The sequence below is a fragment of the Delphinus delphis genome, chromosome 1, assembly GCF_949987515.2.
Source record: "Delphinus delphis chromosome 1, mDelDel1.2, whole genome shotgun sequence".
NCBI classification, from domain to species: Eukaryota; Metazoa; Chordata; class Mammalia; order Artiodactyla; family Delphinidae; genus Delphinus; species Delphinus delphis.
The window spans coordinates 115,447,090-115,460,108 of record NC_082683.1 but is presented as its reverse complement, the minus strand read 5'-3'; the positions used below and the strand labels follow the sequence as shown (position 1 = coordinate 115,460,108).

General features: G+C 39.6%; 1 protein-coding gene across 1 annotated transcript in view; it reads left to right on the top strand.

The window, feature by feature from the left end:
* COPA (COPI coat complex subunit alpha) overlaps nucleotides 1–13,019 on the top strand; it is a 50,289-nt gene that overhangs the window by 7,378 nt on the left and 29,892 nt on the right. Inside the window, exons 5-10 of the mRNA XM_060032607.1 lie at nucleotides 1,512–1,588; nucleotides 2,317–2,426; nucleotides 7,630–7,739; nucleotides 9,089–9,188; nucleotides 9,789–9,924; nucleotides 10,593–10,675. Of these exons, the coding sequence (XP_059888590.1) occupies nucleotides 1,512–1,588; nucleotides 2,317–2,426; nucleotides 7,630–7,739; nucleotides 9,089–9,188; nucleotides 9,789–9,924; nucleotides 10,593–10,675 (616 nt within the window). The remainder of the gene's footprint in view (nucleotides 1–1,511; nucleotides 1,589–2,316; nucleotides 2,427–7,629; nucleotides 7,740–9,088; nucleotides 9,189–9,788; nucleotides 9,925–10,592; nucleotides 10,676–13,019) is intronic.

Below are 13,019 nucleotides of genomic sequence, written 5' to 3'. Positions count from 1 at the left end.
AAGTTTGCAGGCTAATCACATGTAGGGTATTATTAAATAGTGTGTCTAGAGGAAGGTCAAGGTAAGATGCCATTTTGATGAGTTAACAAATGTTTTGAAACATTAACAATCCTGCGCTTTTATCCTAGGATTTTAGGGTCTGGTAGAGGCTATTCCTTTAGCCAAGCTTACTACCTTTCTTGATCTGTTAGGTATCACAGTAGACAGATACTGAGTTACAGATTAGAGACTCCCAACCTTTTAATCTAGTCCCAACCTGACTGGATTTCTCTATAATTATATGCTATTAGAATTCTACTATTCCTTGACTCTGAGTAAACTAAGTCTCTTGAATTAAGTAAGAAAGAATATAATGAAATAAGCAATAAATTCCTGGCTAATAATACTTTATTTCCTTTTTTAAAATTAAAAAAATTTTAGGATAGAATAGGAGACGATGAATGCTAAAATTATAGCTGAAACATTTGAGAATGAGGGCCATTCAATAAGATAATTTACTCAGAAGGAACTAATCGTCATTGCCATTCAGGGCTTGCTGAAGGCTCTTGCCTAGAACAAGTTGCCATTCAGCTGGAAAGTTATGAAAAGCTTATTTCCTTTTAATTTTTCAGTGTAATAAGTATATGTGTACCTTGTGCTTATTAAGTTCGTTGCTGAACACTGGAGATACAACTGTGACTAAGAAATACTTCCTTTTCTTAAAAAGCTTGAAGACTCTAAAAGGGCTGAATTGTTTTTACACGTTACTTTCTGCTTTGTTTACTGAGACTTGGGAATTTTTTGAGACTGGATGGTCTGACAGGGAGAAGTCAGACTTTAAAGCAGTATTCCAGGGGCTTCCCTGGTGGTGCAGTGGTTAAGAATCTGCCTGCCAATACAGGGGATACGGGTTTGAGCCCTGGTCCGGGAAGATCCCACATGCCGTGGAGCAACTAAAGCCCATGTGCCACAACTACTGAGCCTGTGCTCTAGAGCCCGAGAGCCACAGCTACTGAAGCCTGCGTGCCTGGAGTCCATGCCCCGCAACAAGAGAAGCCACCATAATGAGAAGCCCGCGCACCACAAGGAAGACCCAACACAGCCAAAAATTTTTTAAAATAATAATAAATAAATAAATTTATTAAAAAACAAACAATATTATAATCTTAGGGTTAAAGAGAAGAAATCCTTTCACAAGATCTTAATTTACAAGATTATTTATAAATATAAATCATATATACATATGCACATATGTAAAAGTAAATGTAAATATGTTTTATACTATTTGCCTCTGAGAACCTATTATGTCTGGCTTCCACTCTTAAACCTTATAGCTGAAAGTGCCGAAGCTGGGAAAAGCTGGTAGAATGGTAAGGAGGAATAGATAACTAGCCTGATAAGTCAAAATCGCTTAGAAACTAGCTGAGACGTTAGGCAACGGAATATTTCCTCCAAAGAGAGAAATGGGTTACAGCAGCCTGGAAGAACACATTTGTTTCATGTTCAAACCCTTTGTCTGGAATATTTTTCAGGAATATCCTTGGATTCTGAGTGCTTCAGATGATCAGACCATCCGAGTGTGGAACTGGCAATCTAGGACCTGTGTCTGGTAAAGCAGGAGACAGCTCAAAAAACTTTCATTTCCTAGTATTTTCATAATCAGCTTCTCTTCAGAATAATCATCTCCCTTCACTAATGGGTTATGTCCGCTGATTAATTACTGATTATATTTGTAAGACACTCTTGTGTATAAAATGATAAATACAGAAGCAATCTCATTAGTAATATATGAACCTGGATTTACTGGTCATTTCTTACCAGGCAAAGGAGGTCATATAGCTAGGCTTTTAGAACAAAATTTTTGGCTGGTTTTCAGTTCTGTTCCCGTGAAACCTGAGTCAAGATCTAGACTTCTGTCCTGCTTTGTATTTGGGTGTAGAGCTTTCCATAAGTATGTAAGGACCATTTAAAGTTATGGCCTTTAAGAGGGATACCCCACTAAAATCTAACATAGCTTCCAGTATGAATTACTAAGATTTCATTTATTTTAGTATTTTAATGCATCTTTAATCTGAGAGGAAAGCTGTACAGTCTCAGTTCTCCTGAAGTTAGTAATATGTAGATACTAAAACATTACAGGCAAGAAGAGAGCCACTCTTGGAACAGCTGACCTTGCTTATTATTATTAGTTCAGAATTGTTAGGATGACTTGCCTTTGCCTTCAAAAAAGTATAATTGGACCTGCATCTGCTCAATATGGAACATGGTATTTAGCATGTAGGAATCTGTAGATTCCTGCCTCTAATTTGGTATTGTCTTTCTTTTTTCCTCTTGCAGTGTGTTAACGGGGCACAATCATTATGTAATGTGTGCTCAGTTCCACCCCTCAGAAGACCTGGTTGTATCAGCCAGCCTGGACCAGACTGTGCGCGTTTGGGATATTTCTGGTGAGCTGCCCAAGTTCAGGGGACAACCTAGTGGTGTCTGGCGCAAAACTGCAATTGCTTAAAATAGTGAGGGTAGTTGGCTTAGAACAGGAAAACTTAGAATATTCTGTTCTCATGTAATAGTGTCTTTGATTTTGAGGGTATTAAATCTGCTTTGACGGTTCTTCGTGTTAGAGGTATTCTAAGAAAAGTGGCTGCTCTAGAAAATCCATTTTACGTTGAAGAAAATTTCACCTTTTAGTTCAGTTTTAGGGAGTATTTGATTAAGAATCGAGCTTTCCACTAAAATAAAAAAAATCTTTGACAAAAATAAATTTTGGGAGTAGATTAGTGCAGGGAAGCAGGGCTCTTGGATCCTGTGGCTTCATTTAGAAATAGGAAAATCCTTCTATTATATATCTTCTAGTGTAAGGAGCATGAGGGTTGGACGAGGGATTTTCACGTCCAGAAAACCTTTTAACTGGCAGACTTCTAGGATGAAAAATAACTTGTAGATTTTGGAGTGTTGTCATAATCCCTCCTTTCACAGTTTGTATACAGTGTCTTGATTTTGGGATAAGGATTTAAATTTTTAGTGCTTTATAGAGGAGAACTGAGAATTTAAATGCAGAGGAAGGACTGTACCTATGAGATTGACATGCTGGAAAAATGGAAGTGCTTTGTTGAGAAATGGAATAGGGAAATGAAATTCTAAACGCTATGGTTCTCTGCCCAGTTAAATTTACTTATCACTTCCTGAATTGTTTCTAGTTGTTTGTTGCCTTAGAAATTCTTAGAGATTGGGTTCTCTGAAAGGTCCATGACTAGACCACAGAACACTGTTTTCATTCTGTAAAAGGAAGGACTCCTCATAGGTCCTTGCCTGGTTCTTTGTGGTAATAAAGAAAGTTGATAACTTTTCCCAACTCCCTTGTGGCATGATGGGCTGGGGCAGTATAATACTTGCTGTTTTAACAAGCAAGATAGACAATTTGGATTCCTGGGTGTAGCATTTGAAATGTTATAATAGCAGGTGTTTAAGATTCATGTAGTATAGAGACAAGCCAAGGGGAAGATGAGGACAGTTGGAAGTAGAACCTCTGCATCATGCTGTGTTTGCAGTTTCAAAGGTTCAGAATTAGAAGGGAGTGGTATAAACAAGACTGTCTTGGAGATAGGGCAGTTGTCCTCTCTTCTGCTAGGGCTTTTGCCATTGCAGTTTTTCGTCAGACTGGCTAGGCTTTTTGAAGTACACCCAGATGTGACCAGCCATGCCAGCAGAAGGTGTTAGGTACAGGCACTGTGAGCCTGTGTCCTCTCCTCACTGCTAGTACCAGGGAGCTTACTCTTCACTCCCGCAGTAACCTAGCTATGGCTTTCCATGGTTTTTCACTGTGCACGCATTCAAAGCACCCTCTCTGTCTCAGGATATGGGAGCCTGATGGGGTTGGATCCCGGGTCATGCTGTTCCAGCTGATCAGGGGCAATTACTTAGAATAGCCTTTCCCAACTGGGGATCTGTGGGAGAATTATGTGCTACTCAAACACTTTGAGTGACTGTTTTCTCAGTTCTTCTAACAATGGTATACAGGTAATGCCATTCTAGATCATAGAGAAGTTCATTTGTTACATGCATAGACTGGTGGTTTGGCCACTGGGGCTTAATTCTTTCATAGTGCATCGGGTTGGAGGGGCCTTATACTGCTCCACTCTTAAGAGTACTGTTTATGCCACCTGATTCTGGCAGAGCAGGTTCCCTGTGGCCTAGCTAAAGCAATTTGGGGCACTTAGGTGAATGGATTCTCTTTGGTCATCATGAAATGCCCAAGGCAAGAAATCCTTTTCTTCACTTTTGTAGGAAAACATATTTGCATCAGAATCAAAGGCCCTAAAATCAGAGAAGAGAGGGAGAGGGTCTGACCCCATTGGGTTTATGCTTGCTCTTGAATGTGTGAAGTGCATGGATTACTATATAATAACATTACAATTGCTATACCTAGCATATGTGATACTGAAATTTTATGCTAATGTTACTAATGTTAATTCTCTCTTTACCATTCTAAGTGTTTTCCTGTATTCACAACTCTCTTGATTTCCAGTAACCCTTTAACCAGAGTGGAAGGAGATGCTTTGGTATTTAACCAAGTGGAAGGAGCTTTTGGTTAGACTTACGCATTCTTTCCTTTTCTGGAAGTCAGCATACTCTTTTTAGCAGAGTTATTTTGCCTGGGTTCAAATAAATCTGAACACAGGAAGAGAAATTAGCAGTCAGCTCTGTTAGGAACCAGAGTTAATATTTCCAGTGTTTCCAGAAGGGAAAAAGTTAGTTCTGAGTCAGAGAACAAAAACCCTCAAATTTAGAGGACTGGTGAAAATTCTAATCTTTCTGAGTGACTCTCTTTGAAGGGGGACACTCTCTGAACTAAGTAAATAATAAGAAAACAGAGGTCTTAAAGGAAAACCTGTCTTCTTGATACCCCTCCCATTAGGATTAACCCACAGGGCTTAGCTTAACTTGATCTTTTGTATTAGCCTGGCAAAAAATATTTGCTTAAAAGGGAATATATTTACAACCTAGATTTAAAAGCTAGGTTACTTTTTTAGCTTGAGCTTCCAGGTAAACTGACAGTGAAATTATTTTAATGTGCTTATACTTTTGCATGTCAAGCCCATATAATTCAGCCTTAATCTTTGAAATGACTACTAAAAAAGTATTAATTTGCTGCCAAATCCTGTCCTCATCCCTCTCTTTTTACTACTTCCCCTGGTTCCCACTGGGAAGTGTGCGTCAAACTGGTCCATTCTGAGTGTGTCCTCCCCTCCCTCTGGATCTGAGTAGCTGCTGTAGAAATTTTCCATCTGTCGTTCAGTCCTAGTGAGTAGCTTGTCGAAGGCTCAAATATTTCTTCTCTAAGTATCTTCACTGCCTGTCACTATTCATCTCTCTGTTTTTGCTCTTCCCCTTTTCCTGGATCATTACAAGCAAGTGCAACAAAGGCTTCCATTCTGTCATACAGCTTTCCATTTAATGTGTTTGTTGAAGCTTATTGGAGGTGAAGTTCCTCGCAGCTGTCTGTCTTTGTATCTTCCTTTGAATCTGTTTCCTGCACCAGACTCATTAAAAAGTTGACAGATCCCATTAAAGGGATAAATGAAATAAGTGAAAGGAGACATCCCTATGATGATGTATTTTTGAAACCTTAGGAGAATGAATTTTTTTTAAAGCATTGGTTTTATTTCTTTCTACCTGTTGGCTAAATGCTTATCATGGACAGAGTACAAGATAATTAAAACTGTCATGTCCTTTTAGGCACTTGCTTCTCTAATGCTGATGTTTAGGTGCCATTGTACTAGAAGAGATACATTGTAATTTTAAAACAATGGAGATAAATACAATCATTGAACTTAAGTTTTTGTATTTTCTTACAGGTGCCAAAATTTAGGCTTAAAACTATGTAGGTTTTATTTTAAGTGATAGCTTTTATTTCCCCCCTATTACAGATATTTGTTCTTTTTACTTTATAAGTGCCAGGTAGTTTCATCTTCCTCTCCCCCCACCCCCAAATACTCCAAAAGATAGGATTTTAGTCCCAATCCTATTTTCTCTCTGTAAGCTGGTATAATTATCCCTGCTTGCCTACCTCGAAGCGTCGTTACCCAGATCAGCTTTGAAAACACAAAGTGCTTTTCACCTGTAAGGTAGTAGTGTTACTGTAATTTTGGTTCTGACTATAGCACAAAATATCAAATTTTAAAGACAGGTTGTGGTTGAGCCATAAATGTGGGCCCTATACAAATAAGACTCTCCTTATCTTGGTGTCTTTTTTGTTTTGTTTCGTCTGGTTTCTTCCTATCCTTCTATCTATCTATTTATTTTTGGCTGCGTTGGGTCTTTGTTGCTGTGTGTGGGCTTTCTCTAGTTGCAGCAAGTGGGAGCTACTCTTCGTTGCAGTGCACGGGCTTCTCATTGCAGTGGCTTCTCATTGCAGGGCACGGGCTCTAGGCGCACGGGCTTCAGTAGTTGTGGCACATGGGCTCAGTAGTTGTGGCACATGGGCTTAGTTGCTCCGCAGCATGTGGGATCCTCCTGGACCAGGGATCAAACCTGTGTCCCCTGCATTGGCAGGCGGATTCTTTTTTTTACTTTTAATTTTCTTTTAACATCTTTATGGAGTATAATTACTTTACAATGTTGTGTTAGTTTCTACTGTATAACAAAGTGAATCTGTTATATGTATACATATAGGCAGACGGATTCTTAACTACTACGCCACCAGGGAAGTCCTTTTCTGTTGTTTTTGAATTATGGGCTGATTTCTCCCTTTAGTCTCCAAAAGTTTTAATAGCAAGATACATATATTCAGATCTATAACCAGTCTTTTGAGCAAGTGTTTAAAGGGATATGACAGTTTTAATAATTTTTGTCCCACGCTCAAGAGTCAAGAAGAAGATATGAGTACACTTTTTGCACAATTTGTAGTTTTACAATATCATCCACCAAATAAGCTGTTTTATATTTGATAGTTTTAGTTTCCTTAACTCCTTTGGAACTTCCTCATGAGTTGCCTAGAAGCTTCTAGTTTGAGAAACACTGAGCTGCGTCCTCCCCAAATGACTTTTCTTTTAAAATTTTTTGAGATGATAGAAGAAAAGTTGCTATAGATTTCATGAAGTTGAAAGTAGAAATTGAATGTTTACCATTTGAGACCAAATTTCAAGAATATTGAAGAATGGAAATGGGTGTTATCTCAAGTAGACAGCTCTTGAGATGAGGTTTGTTGAAGAAATTAGCTATGTCAGAAGTTTGGATTGTCCTCCTCTGGGAAGAAGTCCTAGTAATGGGTCTGTTAAGGGAGGAGAAGAGAAGATAGTGAATGTACTTCACTATTTTGAACAGGTTTTTTTTTGTTTGTTTTTTGTTTGTTTGTTTTGGCTGCACCGCACGGCACGTAGGATCTTAGTTCCCCAATCAGGGATTGAACCCGTGCCCCCTGCAGTGGGAATGTGGAGTCTTAACCACTGGGCCTCCAGGGAAGTCCCTCGAATGGTTTTAGAAAGAGATAGAGAGAAGCTCTTGCATCTTTCTTTAGTCTCTCTAAATTTCTTTTTCCCTTCTTTTTCCTTAATGTTAGTCTATCACTGTACCTTTCTGCATTTCTGTCACTGTGCTCTTTTTGGTAACATTATGTTTACATTTTTCATCCCACTCCTTACCCCTTCAAAGGTCTAAGGAAAAAAAACTTGTCTCCTGGTGCAGTGGAGTCGGATGTGAGAGGAATAACTGGGGTTGATCTGTTTGGAACTACGGATGCAGTGGTGAAGCATGTACTGGAGGTACTTATCTCTCAGGGAAACAGTGACAATATGCCGTTCATTTATTCATTCCTTCAACAAAGACTTATGCAGGGTTTACTGAGTGCCAGGCACTATTTGAGGCACTGAAAATAGAATAGTGGGTGAGCCAACAGAGAAATGAAGCTTATGTGCTACCTGAGGGAGAGTCATGTTACCTTATAAACATGAAAGCTGGCATGAGCTCCATCACCATCCCAAAGCAGAGCCCATTGTCAAGCCTCTTGAAGGGGAAGGGGAGGATAGTTCATCAAAGTTATTGAGAACCAACCATGTGTAAATAACTTGCATGCATGGTGGGAAAATAGAAAAGCATAAGGGAAACAAACTAGATTTTAAAAAATAATCCTTACAGCTATCTACTGGTAGAGATATTATTAACCTCATTTTGCAGATGAAAAAATTGAGATTTACGGAAATTAAGTGGTTTACCAAAGTCTACACAAGTCTACTAAGTTGAAGAACTAGGCTTTGAACTTGGATCTATCTGACTCCAAACCAAGCTGCTTTTCACCGCAGAATGGTACCTCTCAAAAATACTGCTAATTTGAAACTACCTTATCTGTGATTCTGTTATGATACAGAGTATAAACTTACAAATAGGGTAAAAGATATCTTAAAATCAGCAGTTCTTAAACTTTTTGGTCTGAGGACCTTTTTATACACTTAAAAGTTATTTAGGACCCCGGAGAGTTTTTGTTTATGTGCATATCTCAATTTTTATCATATTTGAAATTAAAACCAAGAACCCTTAAAACATGGACTATATAAGGATAAAGTCTTTTAGCCACCAAGGCAGTGACATCATCACATGTCATGTAACCTCTGGAAAACTCTGCAGTCATGAGAGAATAAGAGTGAAAGGGGCAAATAATGTTTTGGTGTTATTACGAAAATCGTTTTAGACCCTGCAGATTTCCTGAAAGGTTCTTGGAACTCATCTAAGAGTTTCTTGAGCACACTTTGAGAATTTCTTCATTAAGTTATAAAATTGGCTTTATTCTTGAGATGCTAATAACTAGTTGGAGAAATAAAATATAAGTAGACAAGTAACAAAACAAGGTAGCATATCCCAAATGCAAATGAAGCTGAATTTGGGAGTAGAAGGATTTGGGAATTCCCATGAGAATTTGGGAATAATATTAGATAGATTGATATAGTAATTCTCATGGTCAGATCTTAGAGCAGCAGTCCCTTGAGTCTTTTCACATGAAGAGTAAAAATCAGAGACATCGTTTATAACCACTAGCATGGTCCATTGGTTTGCTTTGAGTAACAGATATAAAGAAGAACGACTTTTTTAGTTTAGAAGAACCACCTTTTTTGTACAGGGTCATGATCGTGGAGTTAACTGGGCTGCCTTCCACCCCACTATGCCCCTCATTGTATCTGGGGCAGATGACCGTCAAGTGAAGATCTGGCGCATGAACGGTGAGTGAACCAGTGACAGTATCACCATACCTAAAATATTGGCTGCTGGCCAGCAAGGTGAAGTAGCCAGGTTTTCCAGACTTAGTGACCCATTTTCCTACCTTAGGTTGTTAAGCTAATCCTGGGAGCATGACAATTGCCTTATTCTCTTTTTTTCCTTTGATGGCATCCTGATTTTGAGGAGTGTGAACATAATTAAAAATAAGAATTCATTTATTCAACAAATATTTATTGAGTACCTACTTTGTACTAACCATTGTTCAGGGTTCTGAAGATAACAGTGATGACTGAACCAGATAACATTCCTGCCCCATGAAGAGTCCATTTATTCTATAGTGGCAGCTAGTGACAGAGCAGGGTAAGGAGATAAAGAATGACAGAGAAGAGGTGTTATAATTGATAAGAGGGTGAGAATGAAATAACAAAGAAATATGTAAAGATTCAGAGTCTTAAATGAAGAAAATTGCCCTATTAGAAAGGAGTTGGTAACTTAACATTTTGTAGTAATACCTAGCATTTGGTTAGAGGATGTCATAATTTGAAATCCCAAACTTAAAGTAGTAGGGAGTTGTAGTGACCTAATTCTTCTTTGTCCTTCAGAATCAAAGGCATGGGAAGTTGATACCTGCCGGGGCCATTACAACAATGTATCTTGTGCTGTCTTCCACCCTCGCCAAGAGTTGATCCTCAGCAATTCTGAAGACAAGAGTATCAGAGTCTGGGACATGTCTAAGCGGTAAGGGGGTTACAATGGTGTGTGACCAAACCCAGGGGAAAGCTCCTTTCTCTCTCTTACTCTCTCTTTTTAAAAATTAGATTAGAATACTTTTTGTTTCTCATCATCCTCAGCATGTAGAAAAATCAAATAACATATTATGAAAACGTGAAGAGACCTAGTGTTAGCCAACATTTACAAATCTTCCATGAAATAGAAATTTCTGTGTATGTTCTTTTTCTCCTCTAAATTTAAGCAGGTTCTTCTGTGGCTACAGAAATAAGAAATATTAAATGAAAACAGTACAGTAGAAAATTATGATGAGTGGGGCGAGTTGTAATATCAAAATAGTAGAGTCAGTTTGAAGTCCTCTTTTGTTTTTTTTTTCCTTTGGTCATGCTGCACGTGGCATGTGGGATCTTAATTCCCAGACCAGGAATCAAACCCAAATCCCCTGCACTGGAAGTTTGGAATCTTAACCACTGGACCACCAGGGAAGTCCCTGAAGTCCTCTTTCTGTTCCTTGGTAGAATTTATCATGACTGTCTTTATTTAGAATATGCAGTTCACTGTCCTTGATTTAGCTTTTTAATCAGTGTGCTGGCCTACCACTTAATACTCTTGTATGTGATAGGCTGAAGTTTCCTTGGAAATTAATATTTTTCTTTGTGTACCTTTTACTTTCCTAGGACTGGGGTTCAGACCTTCCGCAGGGACCATGATCGTTTCTGGGTCCTAGCTGCCCACCCTAACCTTAACCTCTTTGCAGCAGGTAAAGGCCATTTCTTCTTTTTTCCTTTGGTTCAAAGTTTATAAGACTTGAGAGTGATTCTCCATTAGCTTTGTCTCCAGCAAGTACATAGTAGGATGACAAGGAAAAATAGAAGTCTCAGAGCCACCTAGTTGAAGCTTTTCTCCTTTTTAACTCCCTTACCTTCTTGGTATAGTGTTCTTTATCCACCAAAATTCATTTAATAATAAAGCCCATTCTCTCCCTTTTTTTTTTTTTCTTTTGGCCATGCCGCATGGCTTGTGGGATCTTAGTTCCCCAGCCAGGGATTGAACCTGGGCCCTTGGCGGTGAGAGCACTGAGTCCTAACCACTGGACCTCCAGGGAATTCACCTAAAGCCCATTCTCTTTGATTAGTTCCTAGGAGACTTAGAGGCTAATACTGGACACTTGAGGTTCCTAGACTGAGGAGCTAGAAGCTGAGTTTTATTCATTCGTTTAGCAAATAGATACTGAGTATCAGCCCTAGTCTGGGTGCTGGTATTCTAGCAGTGCATAAAACAATGTCTCTTACTTTATAGAACTTAATTTTGAGTTATAATTAACTTAAAATATTTTATTAGTTTCACAACATAGTGATTTGATTTTTTTTTTCTTAATTTTATTTTTTTGTCTTTGGCTGTGTTGGGTCTTCGTTGCTGCACACAGGCTTTCTCTAGTTGCGACAAGTGGGGGCTGCTCTTCATCATGGTGCGTGGGCTTCTCATTGCAGTGGCATCTCTTGTCGCGGAGCACAGGCTGTAGGCGCATGGACTTCAATAGCTGTGGCTAACGGACTCTAGAGTACGGGCTCAGTAGTTGGGGCTCACGGGCTTAGTTGCTCCACGATATGTGGGATCTTCCCGGACCAGGGCTCGAACCCGTGTCCCCTGCATTGGCAGGCAGATTCTTAACACTGTGCCACCAGGAAAGCCTGATTTGATATTTTTATACATAATGATCACTACAATAAGACCAGGCCACAACGGTGAGAGGCCCGCGTACCACCAAAAAAAAAAAAAAGTCTGTTTCTATTTTGTTTTGTTTGTACATTTGTTTTTGTGTTTTTTTGGCGGTACACGGGCCTCTCACTGTTGTGGCCTCTCCCGTTGCGGAGCACAGGCTCCGGACGCGCAGGCTCAGCGGCCATGGCTCATGGGCCCAGCCGCTCTGCGGCATGTGGGATCTTCCCGGACCGGGGCACGAACCCATGTTCCCTGCATCAGCAGGCCCTGTACATTTGTTTTCAATTGATTTCAATTCCACATATAAGTGAAATCATACAGTAATTATTTTTCTCTGACTTATTTTGCTTAGCATAATACCCTCCATGTCCATCCATGCTGTTGCAAATGCAAGATTTCATTCTTTTTTATGGCTGAGTAATATTTCATTGTATATGTATACCACATCTTCTCTATCCATTCATCTATTGATGGACACTTAGGTTACTTCCATATCTTGGCTGTTGTAAGTAGTGCTTCAAAGAACATTGGGGTACATATATCTTTTTTTTTTTTTTTTTTTTGTGGTACGCGGGCCTCTCACTGTTGTGGCCTCTCCCATTGTAGAGCACAGGCTCCCGACGCGCAGGCTCAGCGGCCATGGCTCACGGGCCTAGCTGCACCATGGCATGTGGGATCTTCCCAGACCGGGGCACGAACCCGTGTCCCCTGCATCGGCAGGCAGACTCTCAACCACTGCGCCACCAGGGAAGCCCCATATATCTTTTTGAATTAGTGTTTTTGTTTTCTTTTGATAAATACCCAGGAGTGGAATTGCTGGATCATATATGGTAGTTCTATTTTTAATTTTTTTGAAGAACCTCCATATTGTTTTCCATAGTGGCTACAACAATTTAAATTCCCACTAACGGTGCACAAGGGTTCCCTTTTCTCCAAAGCCATGTCAACACTTGTTTCTTGTCTTTTTTTTTGTGGTACGTGGGCCTCTCACTGTTGTGGCCTCTCCCGTTGCAGAGCGCAGGCTCAGCAGCCATGGCTCAGGGGCCCAGCCGCTCCGCGGCATGTGGGATCTTCCCGGACCAGGGCACGAACCTGTGTCCCCTGCATCGGCAGGCGGACTCTCAACCACTGCGCCACCAGGGAAGCCCTGTTTCTTGTCTTTTTGATAATAGCCATTCTGTTAGATGTGAGGTGGTATCTCATGGTTTTGATTTGCATTACTCTGATGATTAGTGATGAGAACCTTTTCATGTGCCTGTTGGCTATCTATATGTCTTCTTTGAAAAAATATCTATTCACGTATTCTGCTTATTTTTAAATTGGCTTATTTGATTTTTGATATTGAGTTGTATGAGTTCTTTATGATTTTTTTTTTTTTTTTG